Source organism: Schistocerca cancellata, chromosome 5 (assembly GCF_023864275.1).
Source record: "Schistocerca cancellata isolate TAMUIC-IGC-003103 chromosome 5, iqSchCanc2.1, whole genome shotgun sequence".
NCBI classification, from domain to species: domain Eukaryota; kingdom Metazoa; phylum Arthropoda; class Insecta; order Orthoptera; family Acrididae; genus Schistocerca; species Schistocerca cancellata.
The window spans coordinates 148,018,925-148,033,932 of record NC_064630.1 but is presented as its reverse complement, the minus strand read 5'-3'; the positions used below and the strand labels follow the sequence as shown (position 1 = coordinate 148,033,932).

The 15,008-nt window shown below is 39.8% G+C and overlaps 1 protein-coding gene across 3 annotated transcripts in view; it reads left to right on the top strand.

The window, feature by feature from the left end:
- LOC126188292 (juvenile hormone esterase-like) overlaps positions 1 to 15,008 on the top strand; it is a 546,097-nt gene that overhangs the window by 339,173 nt on the left and 191,916 nt on the right. For all 3 annotated transcript variants that reach the window (XM_049929880.1, XM_049929879.1, XM_049929878.1), the window contains exon 7: positions 624 to 831. In XM_049929880.1, the coding sequence (XP_049785837.1) occupies positions 624 to 831 (208 nt within the window). The remainder of the gene's footprint in view (positions 1 to 623; positions 832 to 15,008) is intronic.

The following is a 15,008-nucleotide window of genomic DNA, read 5'->3' as shown; positions in this document are numbered from 1 at the left end:
CAGAAGGAACATTCAGCTTCTTATAGCTCTGTACACGAGCTGAGTCAGGTGCTGACAATGGCGTCTTTGTCTCCTTAAAGGTATTCTTGACTAACGTCACTCACCACTCCAATCTCAAAGGTAACTACCGCTCACGACTTACAGCGTGTATTTAAAGCAAACTTCATTTGCATCCTCATAGTGGTGCTACTAGCGTGACTGTCATGCCACTGGCTCGAAATTTTTGCATAGATATCATCTTTCAGATTTAGAAGAACGTCTACGAACTTTCATTTACATCGCACAATTCTGTCTTGGTGTTGCGCTTTTTTCCGTCAGTGTGTATTAAAGTACCTACTTTCTTCTGTAGGTAAGTTATAGCTGTCAGTGTTGTTATACAATGATTAGTGCATGAAGATGTGACCATAAATATGTGTTTACCAAGCAAAATGACAATGTATTGTGATCTTTAGTAATCGGATTTCTCATATGGTTTAATGGGTCAATCTCGATCCGTTACATTACACTGTTCACAAGTGTTAATGGTACATTCACAGCCACGCTAAATGTGCTTTCAGTTGCCTACTATATATTTATATTGTGTTTCTCACTAATGGGTTTTATTACTGTGTCTTTTTCTCTAGTTCTGGTCTGTGGATCCCTTAACTTTCTATCGCCCAGTCATTGATCCACCCAACATCCCTATGGATGAAGTTTTTCTTCCAAAGGATCCTATAGAGATTTTACGGAATGCCATTGAGGATTATGCTGAGGGTCGTCCTCCCCATCATTTCACAACCATTCCATTAATGATGGGAGTCGTCCGTGATGAGGGAATTTTGCGAGCTGTTCGTGAGTATAATTGCAGTCTTATTATTGACTAGATTATGAACATATTGTGCTTGCAGTATTCTTTTTTATGATTATGGTATGTTTTGCGAAATTAATTGCGTAATTTTAACATGTAACTGTTTCATGGAAAAGGAATCGTATAAAGATGGCATAGTATTTCCAGGATATGAGTGGTCTCAAACTTTCACCATTTTAAGTGATTCAAACGGTACCAGCTTCTGGTTAAATACTTGCCAGTAGTTGTCAGTTGATGACTACTGACTTTTACATGACTAATGGCGCGGTCTTCATTAAGCTTTGCTACTGGTTCTTATATTTCCTAATCCATAATTGTATCAGGCATTACATAACATGACCGATAGGAAGAAAAGTAAATTTTAAATCTAAAATGAAATCACTTTTCCTCTTCAGTAGATATAAGCCTATAGACAAATTTTTGGTTGAATACTAGTAGGTGCGTATTTTAGAAGAAAAACTTGTTTATTTTTTGTTGTTATATATGTTTCGCTAATAGCATGCAAAACGTAAATAGACTTAAATTCTCATTTTTTAGTAAACTGAAGCCATTGTGTATTTAGTGCTCTGTAAATGGCTTGCACACAGTCGTATATATAAAATCGTCATGAATACACTATCTGATCAAAAATATCTGGGAACTCCCACGCAACTGACCACTAAATATCATGAGAGGCACACCCACCACTATGAAAGTACACAGGGAGTATTGTGTTGTCAGTAGAGAAACTGTAACAGTTGAATACATTGGACAGGAGAGCTCAGTGAATTCGAAGTCAACTGTTGATGATGTGAATGTGAAGTGAAAATGGTGAGGAACAACCACATCTGACTGATGACCAGACATACCTCATATACAGATGAACAGGGACAGTCGAGCATTGTGGAGGGTGGTTGTGAAAGTCGAATGAAATCAGCAGAAGGAATCACTTTTGATTTCCAAAGTGCATCAGAAGTCCTGCTAGTGCAATAACTGGGCATGGGGAGTTGCAAAGTATGCGATACAATGGTTTCTTCATAAGCAAGACATTTCTGTAGCTGGTGCAGAGTGACACCTAAGGTGTTGTAGAGAGTGACGCCACTGGGCATTTTATGGCTGGAAATAAGCGATTTGGAGGGATGAATCTCGTTATATCCTGTGGAAATCCGATGGAAGGGTTTGGTTTGGCTAATTCCTGGGGAATTTTACACCAGAAACTAATTATAATGATAAATATTAATAAAAACCACCACAGCTGTATTGTAACACATTTATTATGCTACGAACGATTTCGTACATAGAATGTCTTCAGGTTGCTGCAAGCTTTACCGGGCACAGTCCAGTAAAATTGAAGTTGCTGTGGGTGATGCAAGAGGACATACAAGCAGGTCAGACCAAAGTGAACTGGAAGCTGTTTCCTCAGGAACTGCCTCTTGATACATCAAGAATAACCACTATGATGCCAGGCAATCATCACCTCACCAAGCCAGCTGAGAAACCAGAGTTATAATCTCAATGACACTGCAGGAAGGCAGAGCCACTGCAGCATTGATGGTATGATTGCTTTACATCCAAGCCACAGTTGTGTTGTGGCTTACATCATAGAAACTGATGCTGTAGCAAAACAATGATGGGCCAAGTCTGTCTAAATACTTGTCATTTTTAATCAAAGGGTGTCTGCCAGCCACCAGTCATGATGGGGGACCTTTGGTGGTCTATGAGTCTACACAGAACAACTAATCACCACCACAGTCTCTGCCACTGCTAGGTGCAGCCCTGCTGCTTGCACCAAGTCTGATGCTGTGAAAGTAGTGCACTGTAACCAATGGGTCCTCTGGGGCTCACTTGAGCTGCTGCCAGCCTACTACTGTGGGGGTGTACAGATTAAGCCCAGGACCATGCAGCCACCACTCACTGCTGCTTTTGCGGGTCTTGCACCACCACTGGCTGCCCAACACTCCAAGATGTCAGGCTGCCTGCTGTTGGCTGCACCTCCTTGCATGTCATCTCGAGTTATGTCAGGGTATGTTGATGTCTCCAACACCATCACGATTGCTATAGTTGACGAACAATAATTGTTTTTATAACATCATGTTGGCCAAGTACAAGGCCATTCATTTGTTGCTCCGATCCTACCCCACCCTGGATGTGGGCTATTGACCACCTAACCTCACTCAACCTGCTTCCGCCTCCCACCAGAGAGGCCCACCGCTGCGGTCTCTATAAGTGGTATCATAAGTGGTCACTAACACTTGCAGCTAGATTCAGGACCATTATCTGCAGCCAAAGGTGTAGTGCAATAGTACAGTTTAGTGGGTGCCTTTTTGTTATTTATGCTGCATTCGAGTTTTGTACATGGTCGTGGTGGGTAGTAGTGACGAGCATAATAACGTGAACGTGCAATTTATGAAACCTGTGTGGATTTATCTCAGTTCAGAAGGAACTGTAGGAAGTACTATTTACTGCCAGTGTGATGCCAATATTGTATTTTATGGGGTAATGAGTTACCATGTATGCAGGCAGTGCCAGCCATGTGTAGTACTTGCTGACATTATAGGCATAAGATACATCAGTACTCAGAGTCTCAATAAGCTATGATTTGTCATAAGGATTAGTATCATGGCTAATTGTTGGTGGAAGGTTCATCAGGTGATCATTATGTAGGGTGGTAGTAGTAATGACAGTGCTATGGAGTAGCCTCCACCACACACCATACAGCGGCTTGTAGAGTATGTAAGTAGATGCAGATGTAGATGTTTTGGGCTTCATCATTACCCATGATAGAAGCAACAGTAATTTTTTTATTATGCTACTCTTTATTTAAAATTAAATATACACAGTAACATCATCCTTCACAATAAAATTAGTAATGCCTCCTCCTCCTTCAACCTAAATACGAAACGTATCATCAGGAGTTGGTTTGTAAGTTCGTGTTGAACGGATGCACCCTGAGTTATGTCATCTAATTTGCACATTGCTCTATAAGCAATCACACAGGCTAGCATCATTCGGTTGCTGCGATGCCACACTGACATATACATCATGTGTGGTGTCCCACTATTTATCAACAGATTTATGATGCAGGGATGTTATGCTTAAAAATGAATGTTGGTGTATCTGTCTGAGATTAATAGACTTCGACACAATTGGACCGAGCACCATAAAAAGTAGCACACGTGCTATGTATTTTTTTCATGGAGAAGGTTTTTATGCTGGCCACTTTGTTGTTGACGCCTCAGTCTTCAATAATAACAAATAATGATTGTGATTGTAGATAGTAATTGGTGACTGAGTCTGAAATGGAATACCATTTGCGTTTTGTTAAGTGCTGGACGTTAATATGGATAATTATTTCTGTTTTGTTTTATAGGTGAATCACATTCCATTTTCCTTTTGTTTACGGGAAAAAGAAATTCGTGTCACACACAAACAAAGTATCTTTTGATGCATCATCTGTCGCCAAACATTAAGTAATGGAAATTATTTGAAATGTCACACTAAAAATCAACATTGGAAGATCATTCATCATGTGTGGCAACTGTCAGCCAATAGAATTGCTGAAACATCTAAAGAACAAGCCGCTGTTACGAAATATAAATCCATTGAGAGGATCAATCTCTTAACTATCCAGTAGAATTTCTCAACTCATCAGAGGCTGAAATACCACAACACATATCAGCGTTGAAAGTTGGCTCACTGACTTTGGAATCTCAACACACCCAAGATGTCTGATGGAACCAGACTGTCTGTGAAAAAACTGGTTCCAAATGTACTGAGGCGACAATAATTAATGGGAAAAGCGAAGGAAAATATTTGCTGATTCCACAAATTTCAATGATTCGCAGTGATTCACTCTTCACATTCAAACACCTACAGCTTCCTGTGTGTTGTGCTTTCACGATGACAATCAAAAATTCTCAACATGGTCACTGCATGTTGCCAGATTCAGTGTAGAAAATCCAAGTTTTGCTCATGGTTGGCTGTGTGTTTCTCGGCCCAGAGGAGGAATTCCAAAAGCTCTAAACATCTATACCTCTGTACATCTATACATCAAATCAAAAAACCTAAAATATTGTTTATCCACTCGCACTATGCTAACTATTAGCATTACTTTAAATGAAGTAAAGGAAAAGTCAAGCATATTGTTCATTCATTTTATTTATTAATACAAAATGCATATAGTTCATCATCAGCTTATACCAATGAAAACTATCTCATTAATATGAACTATCTTCCATTTTTTCACATTTTTCAACAACAAATTATAGAGTCTGGATCACACATAGGTCATCGATTTTACGTATGCAGAGGTAAATGGATATAGTGAGGCACGACAACAACAGCCCAGTTTTTCTAATTAAGTGTAGTATTGCTCCATCAAGTGTAATGTTCTAGTGGTGGAAGGATCTGCCATTGGGATTAATCCCAGAATTGCTCAGGGTATGCCTGATTGCTGATAATGACATGTCATGTCGTGCCTATTTCTCTGTGTAGTGATCTACAGGGAGGCTCCTTCCGTAGCTTTTTTCCAAAGCAGATCTTACAAGAATTTCCATACATATTGAAGGAATACAATTAGAGAAAGAAATACTACTATCCAGTAGGTGTAAGACAATGAACTGTGACATTCTGCTCATCCAGGAAAATCATAGAGGCCCACATGACATAAGGCCAAAGATAAGCAGAATGACCTCAATCATTGAAAGACCCAGCATGCACTATGGTAGTGCAATATTTGCTAAACCAGGGCTGAATATCTCGTCCACAAATTTAACTGAAGACGATGATACAGGAAATACTTACTGTAGCAACATGGTCTCATGTAGTAACATTCATGTACAAACACCTGAATAATGGATTTAGCTTCAAAGACCCAGATAATTTCTGTTCGCAGCCAGTGAAGTTGGTCATGGGAGATTTTAACTGCCGCAATATAACATACCAAAGTGGAGAAGACTTGAAAACTGGATAGAAGACATGACCTGAAGCTAATCCACGATCCAGAGCTATCATACTCCTTCTCTTTCGAAACAGACTTCTCTTTGTTACCCTACAAAACAAAAGGAGCCACTGGAGGACACAGAGAAATGATAACTCCCAAGGAAGTGTGATAGCCCAATTGTTATATAATATTTATACTAATAACCAGCCAATTAATCTTACCACAAGATCTTTCATTTACGCAGATGATACAGCAGCTGCTGCCCAAGGGAGAACTTTTTAGGAGGTGGAAGAAAAATTAACAACAAGTGTTAATACATTATCTGACTATTATGATAGTAATTATCTGAAGCCAAACCCTTCAAAGACACAAGTGTGTGCACTCCACTTACAGAACAGAGAGGCCAGAAGGAAACTGAGCATAACCTGGAGAGCTGAACAACTAACACACTGTGATGGTCCTAAATATATGGGAGTAAAATTGGACCATTCCCTCGACCTCTGCACAGATACAAAAATTAAAGTCTGTGCTAGCAACAATACTACTCGAAAACTGGCAGGCAACAACGGGGAGTACATCTAGATATCCTCTAGACGTCTGCCCTTCTTTTGTGCTTCTCCGCTGTAGAATATGCAGTATCTGTGTGGCAGAACTGCAACCATGCCAAATCGGTAAATATTGCTCTAAGTGAAAAAGGACGCATTGTGACAGGCTGCCTGTGGGCAACCCTAGTTGACAAACTCTACTATCTCTTGGGTGTAGCACAACCAGATTTCCAAAGGAGAACTGCAGCTGAAATGGAAAGAAAGAAGCAGGAGACAGATCCAAGACATCCCCTGTTTGGACATGAATATCAGTCACCAAGACTGAAACCGAGAAAAAGTTTCCTGCAGACAACAAACCAATTTCAACACCACCTGCAATGCATAGAATACAATTCTGACGTTGTTCATTCTCAGAGAAATATTGGGATGACCTCAAAGAAGAACTTGCTGTGGGTCACCACCTCCCATATGAGACATGGAAGGTCCTCAGTAGACTGAGAACAGGATTACCTCGGGGCAAAGTAAACATGAAGAAATGGGGATGCATCTCAACGGACGAGCTATGTGAGTGTGGTGAACCTCAAGCCCACCAGCACCTATTCAACTGTAGGGAACTGGCAGAACCTGTCTCGATGGGTGACCTGGTTGTCGCCAATAATAAGTCAGTTCGTAAAGTGGAATATAGTAATGTCTATATGTTTCGTAATCCTTGTGTGTGTGTGTGTGTGTGTTTGTCTGTGTGTATGATATTCAACAATATATGTATTATATGTAATGTTTTGGACATGTATAAATAAATAAAATTGCTCCATCCACTGCTATATATCAACAGTTGTTCCCTGGACCTGCAGTTCTACATGCTATTAAGTTCGACCTTGCTTTGATATCTATTGAAGTTCATGGTGGACAAAACTGGAAGACTGGGTTATTTTGGCTCTACTATGTGTTGATAAAAATAGTAATGATTGGAAATGGTATGGATTAAAGGATGTGGTTTTACTGTGTCTATTTTAAATAAAGAGCAGGGTAGCAAAAAAAAAGCCTATGATGCATCCCAAACCATGCGAGATACTGATCGCCTGACGTATCCTCCACTAACCTTTAGCTACAGACTACGTAACTGTGTTGTTTTCTGTCGCAGTGCAAAGAGCCGTAGCCATAAGCCCCTGGTAGGTAGGCTGTCCAGGTAGCTGCTTGCTGTGATAGTACTCACCGCACTAAGTGGTCCCCACGTGGGCGCGGTTTCTAGGTGGGCGAAACTGTTCACAGCGGATTTGCAGCGACTCTTCGGCAGCACCAGAGAGGCAGAGAAGCCTTTTCTCTTGACTGTTCACACTAGAGGAGCCTTTTCTCTTGACTTTTCACACTACAGAAACCTTTTTTCTTGACTGTTCACACTAGAGTCAAGCTTGATGCTGGGGCGAGGCGAAATTCTCTGCAGCTAGTCGAACAAATGATATCGTCCGCCGAAGGAGGTACACTTGTTTTATCAGCTGTCAAAGAATATGAACGAAGAGCAGGATAAACATGTATTTCGAAATTAGAAATGTTAGGACTGAAGTCAGAAACAGTAAGTTATACAATTACTTTAGCAACTCTTTCAGAAAACAGAAGTGGGTGTTTGACGAAAGAGGCAAGTATGCTGAATATTACACACACTGATGCCACAGCTTGGTCTAGACGAAAAACAGTTTTTATCTACTTTAGAATGACCAGTGAATGTTTCAATGAGATTTTAAATCTCATTAAAGACGATTTAAAACCCTTTTTACTTACGCATTTACTAATGAACTGTACAGAAAGTTTCAAATGGCAGAGATATATTGTGCATTGTCATTGATTTCTGGTGAATGACGGCACCTCCTTTGCAGCGGTTAGTTCCCTATGCAGAGAATAAGGACAGCAGTCACATTCCTTTGTCGCCTCTTTTATAAATATTCAAGGTGCAGGGGCAGGTACACTGTCTTTTGAGTCTGCAGTAGCTGTAGGTGTTTCAAGTGGAGGTGCCAACACACCAGAAGCAGTTAACACAAATGACAAAAAGGGACAGGATGCCTTCATTTCTTTAGACCATACCATTTCTTATTATCAACATATCGTCCTGTTTTTGTTTTACAGCATCTTAAAAATTTATGGTAGTTGTCACATTTTCCATCCTTTTTTGTTTTAGTTCTTCCCCTTCCTTCACACTTGCGGTTAATTTTACTGGTATTTACTACATTAATTACAATCAGGTATGATATCAGCAGTATATATGGCTCATATGCATTTCTATTAATGCTTTGTTCTAGATACCTCACTGCAGGTGACATGTTTTGTACCATAGGCCACAGTTTCGAGTGGTATTTGCAACTTTAGGTACAATTGTCTCTCCAGTCTGTAAGACAGTCACAAAAGAAATGGATTCCATACATTTGCCAGAATCCAACGTCAAAATCTGGGACAAGTCTGCTGAAGCAATTAGAGGTTCATGGGGATTTCCGAATTGAATTGTTAGTAATAACGGAGGGAACATGTTACTATCCAATGTCCACAAAAAAGTGGGTCAAATTATTTATGTTACTTGAACAAATTTTCTTTGGTCTCATGGCAGTTGTTGGACTGTTGTTTGTGTCGAGGTGGGCGGTTATGGAAAAAACAGTGATGGTGCATTTTTGACGCATCTAACGTGGGTCATAGATTTGAAGAGAACTCTATGAATGTTCCAGCTTCTGAAAATCTTCCTGGACAGAATACACCTTGCCCTCATATGCTAATTGGTGATAAGTGTCTTACTCTCTTAAGCCATGCCTTATTCGCCCTTTTCCACAGCAGCAATCTAAAAATTATCCACCAAAAGGAAATTACAATATAAGGCTTGGTGTTGCTAGAGGGTAGTTGAAAATTTCTTTGGCATGATGGTTCATAAGTAGAGAATATTATATAGACCGGAAGTTCTCAACCCATGGGACACCGCCCATTCGTGGGCCAAGGGTAGGTTGTTACTGGGCCATGAGTGCTGGTCGAGAGTCGAAGTTTCGGTCATCAATAGCCAAGATCAGGGATTACAGAATGAAATAAGAGTTGAAATACTCTATCGCTATCTTCGACCACTCACAAGGGAATGGTCAGTTCTGTCATATCGAAACCTACCTAGCTTGTTTTTAAACGAGAGAAACAGAGGATCAAAAGTAGCTGCTAAGTCAGACTGCCAGTGTTTGTTTTACGTTGAAAATTACTAGTTTTTGCCACCAGATGGCTAGAGGTGTACACCGTACAGACTGCAGTAAAGGGCTGACACATGGCCTTGGCTGGCTGCTCATTGTGCAAACGCATAACGTGCCACAATCTGGTCATAATTTGTATAGCTGATAGGTTCTCAGACGCAAGTATTCAGAAGAATGACTCACTTGAAGTTTGCTCATGTAATATCCTAACACAAGAAGAAAGAAGGAAGTATCATTGGTGTTTTACATCCTGTCCACAGCTAAGATTATCTGAGGCTTTTCCCACCTGGCCCTGTAAGTAGCTGAGTGTTTGAAGTATGTCAGACAAGACATCTTGTGTGATGACACAAGTACATTACATGCCTGTATGTCACCTTGGGTTATGTCATTTGTCCATTCCTTTATAACAGACTTCACAGGCCAGCATGATTCAGTCACTGAGATGCCGCACCAATATGTACATCATGTGTATAGGTGGTGTCCCACTATTTACAAATAGTTATATAAAGTGGGGGTTAAGTATTAGGTTGGTACATAAGTTCATAGTGTTTTTTCACAACAGTTCACAACAGATACACATAACTGAGAACTAATGGAGGAGAATATATTATTGATGACTAAATCATCAACAACATCTGCTTCGCCATTTACAACAGTCTGCGACTCCGCAGATTCCGCCACTATAGAAACTGCGTGGTTGTGAGGTGAAGAACGCTTCGAGCCATATTCAGAGGCCATTTTAATCTGGAAAGGAAGTTCCTTGAAGGTTGTTCGATACAGAGCGGAACAGGTGAATATCTGAGGGCACAAGGTCAGGTGAATAAGGTGAGTGCAGAATGAATTCCCAACCCAACTGCTATATGGTGTTTTTTGGTCAATGTAGCAGAACGCAGGCATGCATTATCATGGAGTAGCATCACTACACGCAGTCTTCCTGGTCATTGCTCTTGTACTGTGTCTGTAAGATGTCTCAGTTGTTCAGTAAATGTCAGCAGTGATGGTTACACCTTGGGGAAGCAATCTGTAGGAAACCACACCATCGATGTTCCACCATGTGCATAACGTTATCTTTTGTTAATACATGCAGGTCTTTGTAGTGTGAGTTACTGCTTTGCTTGGGCTCAACAATTCTGTCATTTTCCTTATGATAGCATAAAGACACCATTTCTCGTCGCAGTGACGATATAAGGGCTGAATTGTTTGGTGTTATTCACGAGTTAGTTGATGATGAGCAAGCAGAGATGTACATAAGGTCACCACCCACTGATATTTTATGATTTTAGCTTAGAGGATGCGGTACCGCTACACCCGATTTTTGAGCCTTGCCCATTGCATGTAAATGTCTCACGATGGTGGAATTATCACCGTTCACAACATTTGCCAGTTCGTGAATTCACTCACTTGGTTCATTGTGGATTAATGCATTAAAAGAAGGTCTACCTGAACGTGGAGACTCAGTAATTTCAAAACGATCCTCCTTATAGTGAGAAAACCATTTTCTTGCCATGCTCTGTCCAGTGGTGTAATCCCCATACGTGGCGCAAATGTTTCTGGCTGCCTCTGCCGCTGTCACTCCTCTATTGAACTCGAACAGAAGAGTATGTCGGAAAAGTTCCGATTTCTTCATTTGGCGCTCCATTTTCTAACGTCCATAGCTCCTCTCACAATCTCCAAATGACAGAATTACAATGTGTAAACTCAAACAGCAACAAAAATCTACAAATAAAAAATGATAAATAAACACATAGCGAACTGAATACAATATGAAAAACGAAAACGCTACGAATTTATGCACTCTCCTAATGTAGTATCGCTACACCTGTCAACAGCTGTCTGCCACACTAGCAGTTCTATATATCCTGGCAGTAGGTAGTCATATTCTGCCTCCACTAGTGCATTTGTTGCTGTTGAAAACCACTGTGTATTCTTTCAAGATAAACTTGTAAACTCAATCCTGATGATGATGATGTTTGGTTTGTGGGGCGCTCAACTGCGTGGTTATCAGCGCCCGTACAATTACCCAATCTTTGCTCAGTCCAATTTCGCCACTTTCCTGGATGATGATGAAATGATGAGGACAACACAAACACCCAGTCATCTCGAGGCAGGTGAAAATCCCTGACCCCGCCGGGAATCGAACCCGGGACCCCGTGCTCGGGAAGGGAGAACGCTACCGCGAGACCACGAGCGGCGGAAAAAAAAAAAAAAAAAAAAAAAAAAAAAAAACCTCCTCAATCCTGATGATGTGTTGTGTAGATGGATTAAAGGATGTGGATGTTGCTGAGTGTTTGTGGTAGCTGTTCTTGCTTCATTAATGTATGGTGTACTTCAGGTGCATTGAATTGTTGGTGGATGGAAGTCCCACAAAGACCAGAAACAGAAGCAATGCTTACGCAGGAAGCAGTTAAATCTGTGGTGAAGCAGATTGCCAAACTGTCAGAAGAATGACATGTTGGAAAGGATTCTTCTTCTTTCGGTGCCTATCTGGTTCAGATGTTCACCATCATAAAGACTAATCTTCTCTTGTTTGTAGCAACATGGAATAGTTCTATTGAAGACAGTTTGAGCCAGTATCTACGGATCTAAGGTATTCTAAGGTATTCGTCTTCATCCAGAATCTCTTTTCTTGTTGATTTTCCCTAGAAGTATTTTTTATAGCAAATCATATCTATTTGTATTAATCATGACATGTCCTAAATTTGCAACTTTCGGCATTTCACTGTCCTGATTAATTTAGGTTTGTGTTCACTCTTCTCAAAACTTCTACGTTTGTCTCTCAGGGTGCACCTATAAAGCCACAATTCAAAGGCCTCCAGCTTCTTCTCTGTGTTTTCATTTAAGATCTATGTCTCTATCCCATATAGGAGGGCAGAACACACATAGCAGTGCAAAAATCTGATTTTTGTTCTTACACTTAGCTTACGGCTTTTGTAGGTATCACTCATTCTCTGAAACACACTTCTTGCTTTCCTGATGTGAATCTTTATTTTTTGTGAGTTATCCCAGTTTTCATGTATTATGGTTCTAAGGTGTGTATATTGTTTTATCCTTTCTCTAGTTCTTGGGTTTATGACTAAGTTTAGTCCTGTAATAGTTTCCTTACTTACGACGATGAGTTTTGTCATTGTGGCGTTTATTTCAAGCTCATACAGACTGGTCTAACTCTTACAATTCTGTCCATTAATAATTGAAACGCTTGCATGGTGTTAGCAAATACAGTAGTATCATCAGCATATCGAATGTTGTTAAATCTCACTCCATTTAACAAAATTCCTTCTTCTACTTCTACCAAGGATTCTCTAAATATGAATTCTGCGTGTATATTAAATAGTATGGGTGACAAGATACATTCTTGCCTTACTCCTCTGAGAATTTTTACTGCCTCAGCATATTCTTCATCAATACGCAACACCACTGTTTGATTCCAGAACAGGTTCTTGATGATTCACAGATCTCTCGACTCCTTTTCAGTATTTCTCAAAATTTCCACCAGCTTGTCGAGTTTTACTCTATCAAAAGCCTTCTGTTAGTCTATTAGGCAAGCAAATACATTTTTATTTACATCTCTAAATATCTGAAACAATACTTGTACACTGAAAAAGGCTTCTCTCGTACCCACAGTGTTAACAAACCCAGACTGATTAGTGGCTATCTGTTCCTCACATACTCTGTATATTCTTCTTTGTATCACCACCAAAAACAATTTCACGATAAGGCTCATTAAGCTTATTGTACGATAATCTCTGCATTGTTTTGCATTTGGCTTTTTTGGCGGAGTAATGAACTCTGATTTCAGGCACTCTAATTGAAGGGTTCCAGATACTTAAATTCGATTGAAAATTTGGGTTAACCCTTTTACATGTGTTTCGTCCATCAGTTTTAAGAAGTCTACTTCTACTTTATGTGGACCCACAGCGTTTCTGTCCTTCATCTGACTGATGGCTGTCTGAATCTCTAATTCTAGTATATCTGCCACCTATTTCATTTGTGCTTGAATTGAAAGCACATCTAGTGTCAAAATAAATTATATATATATTTTACATGTCTTTTTCTTGTCTTCTAATTCCACCATCATGTGTCCTGCTTCATCGACTAGTTTTTCCACTGACACTTTTCCTGTATTTCTCTGTTATTTCTTTGACTTTCTTGTGTGCATTGTAACTGCTATACTTATTTTGATAGGCTGGCTGGTGTGGTCGAGTGGTTCAAGGAGCTTCAACCTGGAATCGCGCGACCGCTACGGTCGCAGGTTCGAATCCTGTCTCGGGCATGGATGTGTGTGATGTCTTTAGGTCAGTTAGGTTTAAGTAGTTCTAAGTTCTAGGGGACTGATGACGTTACTCCATTTTTCCATTTCCTTTTGCCTCCCTTATTTTTCTACTGATGTCCTTATTTATCTTCCTGCACTTTTCTCCATTAGATTCAGTATCTCATCCGTCGTCCATGACTTCGTCGTCTTTCTCTCTGGTTTCAGATACTTTTCTTTTATTTGTTGCACAACTTTAAGGTCTTTCATTTTTCTCAAATTGTAGATCTGATTTTTCTTTCTCTTCTCTCTCTTCGTTCTAACTTTAAAAACTGCTACAAGCGGTGTGTGATCAGAGTTTACGTCTACTCTGGGGTATATTTTTAATGATGTGCAACTGTTCCTGAAACATTTATTTACTAATATGAAATCAATCTGGTTTCTTACATATTTCACTGGTCTGTCCATTGGAGATGTCCATGTACACAGTCTTCTCAGCGAAAGTTTAAACCAGGTGTTCATAATTATTGACACAGAAAATTTTCAAGATAAACACCTGTAGAATTCCTCTCTCCTACTCCAAATGGTCCTACCATGTCTGATTTTCTACCTTTCCCTACCTTTGAATTAAAATCTCCCATCACAACTGTCAACTTATACTTGTTAAGTTTTCTTAAAATTCCATTTATGTTATCATAAAGTTCTTCTATCTTTTCATCTTCCCTGTGCATTTTAGGGAACATAACTTGAATTATATATATATATATATATATATATATATATATATATATATATATATATATATATATATATATATACCTAAAAACAAAGATGATGTGACTTACCAAATGAAAGTGCTGGCAGGTCGATAGACACACAAACGAACACAAACATACACACAAAATTCAAGCTTTCGCAACAAACTGTTGCCTCATCAGGAAAGAGGGAAGGAGAGGGAAAGACGAAAGGATGTGGGTTTTAAGGGAGAGGGTAAGGAGTCATTCCAGTCCCGGGAGCGGAAAGACTTACCTTAGGGGGAAAAAAGGACGGGTATACACTCGCACACACACACATATCCATCCACACATATACAGACACAAGCAGACATCAAGCAGCTGTTATTGAACTAGAAACGGTGGATTTTATAGCAGCGGTAGTGTTGAAAGCGGAAAATAAAATTTTTTTGGTTATGGTTGAGAAGTGGGTTACGTATTGTTGAGCATATATAGGCGGGATAAAATTG